At 41.2% G+C, this 15,112-nt stretch overlaps 1 protein-coding gene across 2 annotated transcripts; it reads left to right on the forward strand.

The window, feature by feature from the left end:
* The first annotated feature begins 1,879 nt into the window (after positions 1-1,879).
* On the forward strand, positions 1,880-13,911 carry top1a (DNA topoisomerase Ia). Of its 2 annotated transcripts, XM_079510995.1 has the most exons (22): positions 1,880-2,031; positions 2,689-2,713; positions 4,920-5,010; positions 5,232-5,302; positions 5,354-5,403; positions 5,711-5,757; positions 5,845-5,934; positions 6,414-6,492; positions 6,696-6,787; positions 6,930-7,045; positions 7,164-7,285; positions 7,381-7,503; positions 7,626-7,813; positions 7,941-8,085; positions 8,384-8,527; positions 9,734-9,919; positions 10,000-10,068; positions 10,411-10,525; positions 11,257-11,384; positions 11,755-11,849; positions 12,242-12,391; positions 12,587-13,911. In XM_079510995.1, exons 1-22 carry the CDS (start codon positions 2,005-2,007, stop codon positions 12,687-12,689), a joined length of 2,256 nt encoding a protein of 751 aa, XP_079367121.1. In that variant the 5' UTR covers positions 1,880-2,004; the 3' UTR covers positions 12,690-13,911. The 2 variants fall into 2 exon arrangements, with proteins under 2 accessions (XP_079367121.1, XP_079367120.1); XM_079510994.1 differs by having other exon boundaries at positions 5,232-5,403.
* Positions 13,912-15,112: the final 1,201 nt, after the last annotated feature.

The following is a 15,112-nucleotide window of genomic DNA, read 5'->3' on the forward strand; positions in this document are numbered from 1 at the left end:
GTTAGGGACAAAACAAACATTAATTTCTCTTCGTTGTCAATGGCGTTTTTAAAACAAACATTGAACTAAATAAACATTAATCTATTCCTTGAGCTTTTGGGCCTGTGGCCCCTCGACTACTAACACTCCAGCCACCTGCATGAACCTATAAACCTCTGGACACGTCCAAACCATCTCAACCTTGCTTCTCTTGTCTTATCCCCAGACCTTCTAACCTGGGCTGATCCTCTAATTTTGTCATTTCTGATCCTGTCAATCCTTGTCACTCCTAATGAGAATCGTAGCATCTTCAATTCTGCCACCTCCAGCTCCACCTCCTGTGTCTTCGGGAGGCATACTTTGGTTAGACATAGCATTGGTCCGACTGGATTAAGGTTGGTGAGGGGTGCGTTACAGCATATACAGTAGGGATCCTGACAGCACTTTCATTCGTTGATTACGCATTATGCGTTATTGTCTTTGATTGCTTGATTGATTGATTGACTGACTGAATTTTGTATTAACAGTTTGCAAAGAGTACAGAGGTACGATAAGGATAACACAACAATCCCTAAGGGCTTGTTTCCAAGTCCTCTTATGGTGCGTTCACAGTAGGCAGATGTAAAAGATGCAGTCTACTATTCATTGTCAATGGAAGCCAGCGACATGACGTTGCAAAGACGCAATGATGAATGTAGCTGCTCCAAAAAAACTCACATGTCTTTGTGTCTGCCTGTGTGCAAACGCACCATTACGCTTTGAGCAGGGGTGACGTGGGTTCACCTTCCCAGAACCCACCTCACCCCTGTTCATTTTGATTTGGAATGGCTTAGAGTACAGCAACTTGCAATGGGCCTGGTCTACAAGCTTTGCTACACCACTAAGATACCCAAATTACCCATGTACCTGTCAAAAATACTTCCTTAATGTCAACGAAGTCCACGATCACAACACCAGAGGGAGTTCAACAAACCACGTTCAATCCAGATTCGGCTCAAACAAGGGGTTAAATTAATTTCGCGCCAACAGCCGGCCGTTAGGAAATGTGAATCCCTAGCCTCCTTCAAAACCGCTCTCAAAGAGCACTTACGGGCGGCTGCAATTCGAATCTGGCCTCTGTAAAAAGGTAAAAGTCCCCCCACTTCCCCTTTTTCTAACCGTGCATTTGATTATTATTTTTTTGCATAGATGTGTATATTTGTATGTATTTAAATGTTTTGATCAATTGAAAATGGAGGACCCTGATGTAAACAAGTCTTATTGCTAACCTTTTTCAGGTTTTATCCTCTTTGCAGTTTTTGTATTGATCTGTACCTTCCTTGAACTGTAGGCCTACCCATGCTGCAATCTGTTAATACAATTTTCAATCAATCAATCAATCAATCAGTCAGTCAATCAATCAATCAATCATCCATTGTAGTCCTGTGTATTCAATAATTCATAGAGACATGAGACATCACATTGATTGATTGATTGAAATATTTATTAACAGTTTGCAGAATTACAGTACATTTCAAGCACAACTCAATACAAAGACTGTTAACTGTGAGTGGACAACCCAATAAAGCATTACACTTGTTTACAAGAGGGTCCACCTTGTTCAATTCATCAAAACATTTAGAGACGTACAAATAGACACACATCTGGGTTATGATAGAAGTCACAGAACATCACAAGATTAACATATTCTTAATAAACTGAATAGACACATAACAGAAGGAAAGAAAGCAAGCCAATAGAGTTTGTAAACCTCTGGAGTCTGTCTCCTGTTCCTCTGCTCTGAGCAACAACGTGGGCTGGAGAAGCGAACACGTTTTGGGAGGGGGAGGGGCTACGGCGCGTCCCTCCACCCATTTAAAGTGTCTTGCGCGTGCGCATTAGTATAAAATTCGGACTTGGTCTATTACACAACTATTTCTTTCTTCATTCTGCCTGGCCTGCCGTGCATCTCCCCAGCCGGTGTTTTAACCACACGTTCACACACTTTGTTTTTGTTTTTTTGTTTTATCACACAACTAATAGGAAATGAGCGGAGATCATAGCGACAACCAGGTAACTGAACGTGTATTTTGTCATCTTTATGCCATTTAAAGGTTATGCTGTTTTACTTGCGGTTTATTCATCATTTGTCTGGGTTTACAGGTCAGCTAACTTAACTAGCATTCGCTAGCGCGCTCTAGCTAGGCATGTCTGTAAGCGCACATAACGCTTGACTGCTAAACGTGAACTTGATAAATATCATCACACCCTTGTATCCTCAATATCCATCAAAATGTATCCGCGTCTACGATTTTGTTTGACCTCCATGCGACGGACGAGCATGTGTTGTATTCCATAGTAACGTTGGTTGAAACTGACTCTAGCTAATGGCTAGTACTTTTTGATATGGGTACTACCGTTAGCAGCCAGCTCACACTGTCTGCCGGTGTGTGAAGCTAGTGTGGCTAGCTCACTAGCTAAAGGCTAATTTAGGTCTACTTTGTCGATCGACAAAAATGACTTTTTTTAACCGAGAAAAGTGTCGCCGCGGCACGCGTCGCCAATATTTCTATTTTTTTTTCCAGGTCACGTCCCACCGTGGCCCGACCAAGTAATATATCCAGGAATTGAATGACTGTCGCCTTTGCGGTCCAGTTGAAGTTAAAAGTTAGTTAGCCGGGCTAGTTGGCTACTATGGAATTTTAACCATGTCTTTTTTTTAATTTTCAGATTGACTGTGGCTCCCGGATCAATGGTAAGCTTGCAGTTATAATATGGATGACATAATAAAAGCGAATTGTCTGTTTTGAAATGGTGACATGTCTTCTCTTCACACATTGAACGTTGTTCTTAGCAGAATGATAGAAATGGCGTCCAGAGACTAAGTCCTCTGCTTCACTCACAAGCGCCTATTGTTCAAAAGGGGGGCCTTGAAAAAGCTTTTTAAGCGTTTGTTATCTCTAGCGGACCGTCTATATCTATACATTTGGGCGTGTTTTATTAGTTTATCTGATTAGACTCGCATATTGGTGCGCTTTAAAGGCCTTATTTCCAGACTGAAAGTGAGGGTTTGGGGGCTGAGGACTTAGTCTCTGCGCCATTTTCTTTTTCAGTAGCGGCCTGACTGTACCATAGCAGGCAGATGATCTGAGGTTGTAAAGTACAGATGAGACGAGGTTCCCTTAGGGTGACTACACACAGTACACCACTCATTGTTCTTTTGACTGTTTGTGTACAAATGTAACTGTTAAAAATGGATACACTAACGGAAGGACTTTAGAGTGTATTAACAGTAGCAAAGACCATGTCAGTCAATAAGTTCATGATCATGGATTTTTTTTTTTACATCACAATTTAGTATAAAATGTTGGGATGTTTACCACCACTACAGTTTACAAAGCTTCTTACAATGGGAAAGGTTCAACACATCAAGATTTATTTTAGACTGCTTTAAACAGTATGGATGTTTAACATAGATTGCCTGTATATGTAATTACTGTATGTAGTTTTTAGCTATGCCTCACTAATATCGGCAATGTCTACCATCTAAAATTGCAAACTAATTTAAATACTTTTCATTTGTCTACCTTAACTCCTGGTTAACCTTTAAAAAAAAAACTAACAATTCATTAACAAATTATTATAATGCATGTTACTCCTGCCACACTAATGAAACTTTAGAGCACATAATAAAACAGTGCTTTACATTAACTTAATTAATAGATAATCAAATCAAATGAGCTGTTTAATGATGCAGTGTATATACCGTGGCTTCAGTAGAGTACAAATTGCAGTATTGTTAGGGCTGATTCATACTCCTAGTTTACCGCTGTTTCGGCGCTGTAGTGCTGAAATGATTTCGGCTTGTCAGAAATTTTCAGTAGCACCGAAGAGCTGACTTTAGGACGGTACCCTCCCCCCGAACCTCAAATTATGTCACATTGTAGGCTCTACAGAGCCGAACCGACTTTTATTCGGCTCTAAAAATAGGAGTATGAATCGGGCCTTAGAATATATCAATTGAATATATAGATGATGCACATAACTGGTGCAAGATAGCAGAATACACAGCCTTCTATCTATGGTATAAACAGTTATTTCACATGTGCAAATCTGTTTGAACAACGGCATGGTTGAACATTGCATGCCCCTGCAGTAAACTGTTGTCTGTCTGGGACCCATATTTTCCCCCCTGTCCTAAATGATGAACGTCTTACAATGCTTCAGTGAAAATGTTGTAACCGAGGAACAGCTGTCTGTCAGTAAGTTTGAAATGGCACTTTCTGTTAAAAGTCAGGTTTTGGTTTCCTCCACATCATGGAAGCGGCATGACTTGATATTTAAGGACATGTGTGTAAATAGCTCACTTTAAGCATTGTCTGTGTCAGACAATTGGCTGAAGTTCTTGAAACGTGGAAGTTTGGCATGAGGTGGTCGTCATTGATATTGGTCAGTTTATTTGTTGAATTTGTTTACAATACCAGCCTCTTTTTTTTTTATAACCAATGTGAGATTTACAGGGATTTCCTCATGGCTGTGACTTTGAAGCGAAGAATAATTGCCTGTTTGTATTTTCTGAGCATGTTGAAGCCTGTCTAGTGTACTGTCTGCCATTTCATAATGTCTCACTGACAAAGATCAGTATCTGGGCACTAGAGGGTGCTGTCTCACTGTCATAGATGCTCTGCTTGTTGATGGTAAAGCATGTTCATAACTATGAGAACCAAATGCATATCAAACTAGTTCAAAAGTTGACTTATTGAGCTGCAAATGGCCCTCTTCAGTTAGATTGGACTTGCTTAGGTGGCTACTGGTTGGCTGTTCAAAGAGGGTAATCGGCCAAATTTCTTAAGTGATATTGGTTGGTCGTTGACATCTGACAAAGACTATTAAAATCTCCCAGCGTAGAATTGTCTCCCGAAAATGTATCTTTAATGTATTTGACTCTTCACTTTCTTTAGATTCGTACAAACATAAAGAAAAGTACAAGGAACACAAACACAAGGACCACAAGAAAGACAAGGAGCGGGAGAAGTCAAAGTATGGCAGTGGGTATGTCACCTTAAATGGTTTGCATTGTATTACATGTTGAGACTTTTTGTGAACCTTTTTAATATCCCGCCCATAAGTTGGAGATGGGTTTCACTGCAAGGTTATGTGCCTGTCTGATAAGTGGTGTGGTGTCTGCTCACATGACTACATTGCCACAGCCAAGTGTTTGGTCCAGATTGAGGTGGTAAAATGCCTTATCTTTTTTTCTCTTCCAATGCCAGTGACCACAAGGACTCGTCTGACAAAAAGCATAGGGAAAAGGAGAAGATAAAGCACAAAGATGGCAGCACGGACAAACACAAGGATGGCAGCGCGGACAAACACAAGGATGGCAGCACGGACAACAAACACAAGGATAAGCACAAGGACAAAGAGAAGAAGAGGGAAGACAAGGTGAAGAGTTAACCACAGATATTTAAAAAATGGACCATCTACAAGTTTTGAACTTGTAGATCTGCTACTATGGGAAAACATATTTTGTTTACTAATTCTAACTTAACGATCAGTCTCTTATCGTGTGCAATCTGATCAAGTAATATTTATCATGTTGTACTAATTTAGTTAATTCAAAGCTAATATGATGGGACTGTTTACTTTTTGTAATGTTAGTTGCTTGAACAAAATGTATGTACATAGAATACATGGGTTGAAAGAAATGTGATGTTATGTTCCTCACATAACGAATACTTGTTCCTTTCAGGTTAAATCCGTTGATGTCAAGAAGGAAAAGGAGAATGGCTTTGCCAGGTAGAACATTTTACATGTCTGCTAAAATGTCTTAATATGTTGATTTGAGGTGAACTATCCCTCATTTGTGGCTGTTTTCGTTTCTAGTCCTCCACGTGTGAAGTCGGAGCCCAACGATGACTCTTACCACTCGCCTAAATTTGAGAAGACTCTGAAAAGAGAACGGGGTGACAATGAGTGAGTGCCCAAGTTTTCTTCAACCAGGATAGAGTTTCAGTTGACCTTAAATGTGTGCAGCCAAGATGATGCTTCGATAGTACTCCATTGTGCATATGGTCGTTTTTCAGGGAGAGCGGGCTTGCTCAGCCATTGGAAAGAACTACAAACACTGCTATTCATAGGATCTTTTAGAGAGCAAAAAACTATTAAATATTTTCCACACAGTATATAGTGTCTGTATATTATCCACACACAGTGTATATAGTGTCTGTATTTATAATTGTCTTAGGGCTAGGTGTAGAGATGCAAGACAAAGACATTGGAGAGTAGAAGGGCACATCACCTTATGTGGCATGCACATTACAGTTTGCCTTTTAAACGGCACCGGATTTGAACGGTTGACGGTGCAAGAACTCCCCCCGTTTCCCACAGAGTTGCTGCCAAATGCAGATTGGAGAAGACTGTTGCCTTGGATAACACTTGGTGTTTTCTTTCAGCTCTGATTTCAAGCCTAAGAAAATAAAGATCGAAAATGAAAAGAAGGCCAAAAAAAGGAAACAAGACGACCATGAGGAGGTGAGGTATTGTGCTGAATTGCTCTTGGGTTTTCATGTCCATGAATGTGGAAGGGTTCTCTGATCTTTTCCAACACCTTTGGATGGGGGCTGTGTTTGGGGCACACCTGAGGAATTGAAAATTAATTTCAAGCCTGTGTGTTGATGCTGAACCTTTTTTCTGGGAGTGAAACACGGCTCATATATTCAGTCTTTGCTTTTTAGGATGTCAAGCCCAAGAAGACAAAAAACAAAAAAGGTCAAGTCGCTGACGGAAAGAAGAAAGCTAAAAAGGAGCCGGAGGAGAAGTGGAAATGGTGAGCCTAGTTTTTGCCTGCCACCTGCTAAGCATTTCCTTGTCTGTTATCAGTATGGCGACGAGTCGTTTGGTTCTATTGCATGACATGAAGTAACTTAATTATGTCTTATGCTAACTTCTCATTCTGTGGTCTATTCTAGGTGGGAGGAGGAGAGGTCCACAGATGGCTCCAAGTGGAGATTTCTGGAACACAAAGGACCAGTGTTGGCACCACCATATGAACCTCTTCCCAGCCGTGTAAAATTTTACTACGATGGTAAAACAATTTCCCACATGACATTATACTCTTTATATTTCACTAATTGTCGGGTATGCAGTAGTTTCATTCATAAGCGTTAATGACTGATCAACCAGTGTTTATGCATCTGTTTTAGGAAAGCACATGAAGCTCAGCCCGGAAGCTGAAGAAGTGGCCACCTTCTTTGGAAAAATGCTGGACCATGATTACACCACAAAAGATATCTTCCGAAAGAACTTTTTTAAAGACTGGCGAAAGGTAGGAAACGGGCATGGTCTGTGTGTCTTTTTTTTTGTGCAAAACATAATTGGTTCATTTTGATCATGCAAATGTTTGTCCCACCCGACCAACAGGAAATGACTGCCGAGGAAAAGGCTACAATCACAGATCTTAAAAAGTGTGACTTCAACCAGATGAATGAGCACTTCAAGGCTCTATCAGAGGCCAGGAAAGCAATGTCAAAAGAAGAGAAACTGGTGAGACATGGACATAAGACCGAATTGGGTCCATTTTCGACCATGTACCCCCTCCTCCCCCGGATGAAAGTGACATGTAGCTCTAGTGTTGGTTGACAATTTGACATCTCTCAATTTTATAGAAAATCAAATTGGAGAATGAGCGCATCCTGCAGGAGTATGGCTTCTGTCTCATGGACAACCACAAGGAGCGCATCGCTAATTTCCGCATTGAGCCGCCTGGACTTTTCCGGGGCAGAGGAGACCACCCCAAGATGGGCATGCTGAAGCGTAGGATCAGACCCGAGGACGTAATCATCAACTGCAGCAAGTGAGTGAAGTTTTCAGCTTCGGTATTTTTTTGTTTGTTCAAGGGATGCAGAGAAGCAAATGCTTATTGTCCGGCCCCCTTCTTACCTAACATTGTAAAACAATATGTTATAATCCTTGCCTCACAGAGACTCCAAGCCCCCCAAGGCTCCCCCAGGCACAAGGTGGAAGGAGGTTCGTCATGACAACAAAGTAACCTGGCTTGTATCCTGGACAGAAAATATCCAAGGTTCCATCAAGTACATCATGTTGAACCCCAGTTCAAGGATCAAGGTAGGCCCATGATCTTGATGATGCACTTCAGTATTTAGTAAATATTAATCAACTAGTCTCTCAACGGAAGTTAACGTATAGTGCACATTCTAAACAAATTGTCTTATATGGAAGTTTGACACCTGGATAAACTTATTAAGAAAATGTAATATGAGCATTTACCTTTTGTACATAATTACCTTAAAATGTATTGCCTGTGACGAGTAATTGTAGGTTGCATCGCTACAGTCTTGTAATTTCAGTCTTGCTTTGAGTGCTTAGTCATCTCCTCCATTTTCTGTGGCGTTTGTGCCCGCAGGGAGAGAAAGACTGGCAGAAATACGAGACGGCTCGTCGACTGAAGAAGTGTGTGGACCGCCTGAGGGCCCAGTACCGCGATGACTGGAAGTCCAAGGAGATGCGAATCCGACAGAGGGCTGTGGCGCTCTACTTCATTGACAAGGTAAGGGTAGAGGCCGTATGACTTACCAACTAGGGATGCAACTATTAACCGGTTTTACTCAACTGAAGTCACACCAAGCACAAGTAAAAGTCTCAGTGCAAAATAGCCCATGTGACCACCCTGTCTCATCACATTTTGACCATGTAGTAGATTGGCTATATTTGAACATTTGGGAGTGATCACTGGTAATGACGTGCCCAAAATGGGGATGCCAGGTGAGTATAGACTTGGCCTTTGTAATGTATTAGGAAATGAGTGCACACACTGCCATAGACAGTGCACTCATTTCCTAGTGTGTGTGTGTGTGTGTGTGTGTGTGTGTGTGTGTGTGTGTGTAAATGAACTAAAGACAAACATTAAACCTGTGTAGAGGAGGGGCTGGCGCCCCTCAAAAATGGGTCAAAGGGTCTTAGTTTAAAACTAACATTCATTATCCAAATTGAGTAAGTGGGAGGTGGCGGGCTCTGCATGAGTAAAAAGTAATCCACTGCCGTCTTCTCTCCTCAACTTTACTTGAACACTTAACATTTTGTAAACCGATATATTTAGCTACTTGTTTGAATGCCCTGTCTCCTATCAAAATGACTTTCATTTGCTGCTTAAACATGGAACGCTCACCTTTTTTTTTACTTTTTCTAAAAACAACCTAAAACTGAACCTTGGTTGAAAAAAACCCCACAGTTGTCCTTTAAGAACTAGAACTTTTCAGGAACGTGTTGTAAACGATAATGGTTTTGTAAACAATCGTAATGGTTTCATTTCTAATTTTAGAAATAATATTTTAAGTTTTTTTTTTTTTTTTTTACATCCATAATATTGTTACGAGGAATGCAACTATAATTGTTACATCCCTATTAGTCTCAACAACATTTTCAAATGCTTTCACTAGGGTAAGTGCTGAACATCTGGGGAAAATGGCAGTACAGTCTTGGCTTTGCAGTTGTGTAAATGTGTCATAGTAAATTGCAAATTAGACTAAGCATAAGCATATTTTATAGATATATAATATGAGCTTGTCAAATGTTCTGGGTTGAGATATCCCTGTAAACTACCCCATGCTTTAGAGGTAACTTTATGTACTGACTTACAGGTGTGGGGGATTTTTATTAAATGCTGTGTGAGGGCATTATCCTCGTGTTGAAAGTGAGGGCAGTAGTTTAAACCTGAGTGCTTTGAGGGTAATGTTCCTTTTCTGATGTGCTCTAGCTTGCTCTGAGAGCCGGTAACGAGAAGGAAGAAGGGGAAACGGCAGACACGGTGGGCTGCTGCTCCCTCCGAGTGGAACACATCAACTTGTACCCAGAAAAAGATGGACAGGAGTTTGTGGTGGAGTTTGACTTCCTGGGTAAAGACTCCATCCGCTACTACAACAAAGTCCCTGTGGAAAAGAGGGTAAAGACGGCCATCTTGCTTTAACGGTGTTTGTGAGCCATTGTGGTATTCTTGGTATTAATGTCCCAAATCTCTTCCAGGTATTTAAAAATCTCCAGTTGTTCATGGAGAATAAGCAGCCGGAAGATGACCTGTTTGACCGTCTCAATGTAAGCTTGATATTGGCTAGTTGATCCAAGGAATTGTAGAAAGACCCCACCTGGTCATGTTGATTGTATATGTATTGCTGGGCTTAATGTGAGGACTGACATAATTAATTATGCATACATCATAACATTTATATACCTGTATGACTAATAACTATATTCCTAAAGTCTCAAGTCTAACTTGACATGAACCAACATTATAGTCGGTCTTCAGTGCATTGGCAAAATGGTTATGCAAGATATTAAAGTTTAATGGTAGACTCTTCTTAATGGCATTGAGCCTCAAGCTTTCCATATTCAGTGTTTGTTATAAAACTAATGAACACTTCCTTGTCATCCCTCCAGACCTCCATTCTGAACAAGCACCTCCAGGAGTTGATGGAAGGTCTGACGGCCAAAGTGTTCCGTACTTACAACGCCTCAATCACCCTCCAGCAGCAGCTTGGAGAGTTGACCAGTCGTAAGTTCTTCTCTAATAGATATCACCCTACCTTCTAAATGTGGACTAGTCATTTGTGGTAGATCTCTTTGGTTACCCATCCAAGGCAATAAAAACGAATACATTAAATCTTAACTAGTCTACTATTCTGATCCATCCCAATAGCCTCATAGTTTTGATTTAAGCTAGAGGAAGCACCCATGCTACCTTCAGGCTGATTAACACCTCCGTTACGCGTCAGTGGTTAATCACCCTCTCGGTGATTTATCTATAAACAATGACCACTCGGCCATACATTCTCCCACTTATTACATGGCTACTTAATATTTAAATTAATAATTGACCCAAAATGCAACAAAATGAGATTTCCTTGCTTTCATTACCGAAAGTACTCCATAAGTGTCATGCTGGCCGGCGTCTGCCCAGCTGCAGCACTGTCTGATTACATTTGATCAACTCACTTGTTCATTTTCGGGTACTGCTTCGTCTATTTCTCGCTCAAATGTTTTCAAAAACATTTTAAGAGCAATGTTTAGCTATAAATTACTGTTTACATGTTGGAAAAGCAGTAAATCAAGCGCCTGCAGCCAGGTGCTCTGAGGGTTTGATTAGGCAGCGGTCTGTTATAGAGCGGTCTGTTATCAAGAAATAACACACGGCTGAATTCTGCGATTGACCAATCGGAATCAAGCAATCAGAACCAAGCCATGTAATTAAGCATACTAACTTGTGTTCTTCCTCTGCCTCTCTAGCGGACGAGAACGTTCCAGCCAAGATCCTGTCTTACAACAGGGCCAACAGAGCTGTAGCCATCCTCTGTAACCATCAGAGGGCGCTACCCAAGACCTATGAGAAGTCTATGCAAAACCTGCAGACTAAAGTGAGATTAATTTCTGTTTTGGTTAATTCAATTTGAAATGGTTTACTTGGCTCCTGTGGTTCAAATAAATTAATTTCAATGTGACTGACTGTCTAAAATGGCTATCCATGAAGTTGTAGCTCTAGACTAGGCTTTAGTTGAATTTCAATTTAATTAGTCTTATGTAGGTTAACTTGGGTCAATGGTACAATGAGGTCAAGGTTGGTATACTAGATGTTTGTTTGAAAGATGGATGAGCAATGATAGAATTTAGCAACCCAAATCAAGCATTTATGAATATGCTTGGTATTGCTATGAGATTCCTCAAAAGCCCACATATTAAACCCTATTGTCTCCACTGAGTGAACTCAACCATCTTCACCATTCTCAGATTGATGCAAAGAAGGACCAGCTCTCTGATTCCAAGAGGGAGCTGAAGAGTGCCAAGGCTGATGCCAAAGTACGGAGAGATGAAAAGTCCAAAAAGTGAGTAACACTAAAGACTAGCTAATTTCACTATGAAATACTTCGTGATGTTTTGTAGTTTAGATCATAGACAAAGAAAGGTAGACTCCTCCTCCGGTTCTGGGACATATGTATCGTATGGCAGCTGCCATATTGGTTATGAAATATGGCGGAGGCGCAACGTGATGCCACTTGAAGTGACTACTGTCCCCGAAAAGACGTGCTGTGTTTGACCAGTAGTCTCTTGAGTGGCATCGTGCTGTGCCTCTGCCATATTGGATGGCCAATATGGCGTCTTCCATAACATGGATGTCGCTCCAATGAACTGCAGCGGCGAATGAGGTATCTACGTTTTTGTGGTTTTGATGACTTTCTCTGATGTGATTGTTCCACCATTCCTCCATATCCTGTAGGACTGTGGAGACCAAGAAAAAGGCAGTCGAGAGGATAGAAGAGCAGCTAATGAAGCTGGAGGTGCAGGCCACCGACCGTGAGGAGAACAAGCAGATTGCCCTCGGCACTTCAAAACTCAACTATCTGGACCCACGTATCTCTGTGGCCTGGTAAGACTCTTGATATCAGCAAGACCTTAAGGGCTGAGCTTGACTTATGTTACAGCTCCCCATTTCTGCAGCACTCTCCTTATGCCTTTGGTCAATGAGACGTAATTGATTAACATAATCACACGGGAGAGTGGAGCGCATTGTGATTTGAATGATTAGTGAGTACCATTCTAATTTCTCGTCTTGTTTCTTAAGGTGTAAGAAGTGGGACATACCCATTGAGAAGATCTACAACAAAACCCAGCGTGAAAAGTTTGCCTGGGCTATTGACATGGCAGAAGATGACTATGAATTCTAAATCCAAGTTTGTGGTTTTAACTATGATACTCCCGTTTTATTGGATACTTGTTTTTAGCATAACTGAATTTCACCTGATGGCCAGACCTGACAATTAATTGTGGATAAAGTGAGCTGACAAGAATGGCAACGGCAGGCAAGCAAACTACTTCATTTTGATTGCATTTCGAGCTGACGAGGGTTGTGGTTGGTCTGAGGACCTGATCCAAGGTCGGGCTTCAAGGCTGAACTATGCCCACAACTGAGCGTCAAGGTGTAGTCCCAGTAATTGGAAGAACCTTTGACCTTTTTCTCCCTCATTGGGGACAACACCTGGCAATGCCTGTACTTCGAACTCTGTGGTCCTATAGCTACTGTATTCATAAAAAGAAGCTTTGTGTATCATTTTAATATCTTTGTTCACTCTGTATTTTTTAGCCCTCCCATGTATTATTAATGAATTCTATATTTTGATAGAAGAGAAAGTTAAATCAAATGAATTCCTTAAATACACCCACACGCCTTTTGCGGGAATGCAATGTGAGCTTTAGTTTTGTGATGAGTGTGGGGGGGGACCATGAAAGCTGTGTGTTTGGATGAATGATATTTTAAACTGGAGTGTTGAATAATATAACATGAAAGGGCATGTCTGGATGGGCAAGGGGGTGGGGGAGAATACTGCAACCATGTCAATATTGCAAACAGAATGTGAATATTTTGTTTTACAGCCTCTATCAGGGACTTTTTTGTTCAGTGTAAATGTGAACCAATTTTCTTTTCACCCCTTTTGGTTGCCAGCATCCTCTTAATCCTTCTCCATTGCCCTGTCTACATCTGATTTTAACTTAATTATTTTCACATGTCGAGGAAAGAAACTCCCTTATCTGTTACTTTAAGATAATATTTAAATGTATTTCAAATCAGTAAATGTGTTTTCGGAATGGTATTAGAGGGATATTGACTTTGCCAAAAAAGAGAAACCTGTTACAATTTTAGCAGTTTTTACAATTGTAGAGATTGAGGACAAAAACAAACACTTTAATGTGAATATCTATTAGTCTGATTCCAGTCTATTCCACTCATGTATGACAAAGTTGATGTAGGTAGTCAAATCATGTCCATTTACTGTTTTACAAACCTTTTGTCATAGCCTTCAATCATGGTTTTATTTTTTCCCCTCAAGTTTTTAGTTTCAAGCTCATTGTAGGTTGTAAAGAGAATTAATTAAATCCTACAACTCAAAATGCTGTCTGTGATGTCCTTTTGCTATTACTGGATCTTTGTTTTCTTTAATTGGTAAACCTGCATATTTGTAAAAATGAACTAGAGGGTAGTGTGTTCTGGAATGGAGTTAAAAACAAGTCTCCTCAGAGCAGGCCCCTAGACACCCAGCTGGTTGTTGGTTTTGGATTAGTAGTCAGAAGAGATCTGCTGAAGTTTGGCTATGGGTATTTATTTTATATTCTGAAGTTCTCAAACATTAGATTTCCAATTGGACTAACCTAAAGAGTATTTAGTCAACAGTATAGCATGACTTAGTACTTTTCAACATCCTGTGTCTTCGCTTAAAGGGCCACTTCACCCCTTCTGCAACCAGATCTAATTAAAATGTAATGTTTGGGAGACAAACACTTTCCTGGGGTTTTTATGTGAAATGCTAAAATATCTAAACGTGTATTACACAAAGTGCCAGTGATGTCATGGACACTGGTCTCCCTTCCTGGACTACATGTCCCAGTCATGGACATGTAAAGGTAGACGCCTCTTCACTCTCTGGAGCGTCATTGTAGTAACCCAGCAGTGAGACCAGTGTCCATGACATCACACACTGAAGTGTCTGGTGCAACGCACAGGTCCTGTGAAGCAGGAGTGGACCTGGTGAGACGTCGGAGTGGCCCGGACAGGAGTCAACCCACAGAGCCTAGTCCTTCCATGCGCCAGTTTGGTGTAAACCCGGGTTTACACCGCAGCTATGTCTGCTCCGCCTACAGGAAATCCGTAAGCTGCGACCATGAGACCCGTTTCGGTCTATACATGCAGGTTGATCTGTGGTGGATTTTACTGGACTCTTTGCAGCCTTCTATCCTGCTCAAAAAGATTTTTTTCCTACACTACCAGTAAGACGCCCTGAGGGCGAGAAGCAACCTCGCCCTAGGTAACATGCACGCATCCACTTGGGTGTCTGCAGACTGCTGGGAGGTCAGATCAACATATGGAATGAATTCTCTACTGGCCATATATGGAGCGTGTCTTGAGTGTACAGGATTTGATGAGGTCTGGCCATATATGGAGCGTGTCTTGGTTTGATGAGGTAAGATCAACATTGGGAATGTCAGAACAGGTCAGCTCCATATATGGAGATCTAAGGGTGGCAGCGGGGGCAATGTCTTGGGTGTACAGGGTGTACAGGGTTTGATGAGGGCCCAGGTAGGGCTGGGCCGGGCC

Source organism: Electrona antarctica, assembly GCF_951216825.1.
Source record: "Electrona antarctica genome assembly, chromosome: 9".
In the NCBI taxonomy this organism is placed as follows: Eukaryota; Metazoa; Chordata; class Actinopteri; order Myctophiformes; family Myctophidae; genus Electrona; species Electrona antarctica.

Bases quoted from the DNA above. Each gene is read 5' to 3' on its own strand.
- top1a (XM_079510994.1), top strand. From the start codon at position 2,005: ATGAGCGGAGATCATAGCGACAACCAG. The intron at 5,404-5,710 runs GTGAAGAGTTAA...TGTTCCTTTCAG, and splicing joins AGAAGAAGAGGGAAGACAAG to GTTAAATCCGTTGATGTCAA. The intron at 10,526-11,256 runs GTAAGTTCTTCT...CTGCCTCTCTAG, and splicing joins GCTTGGAGAGTTGACCAGTC to CGGACGAGAACGTTCCAGCC.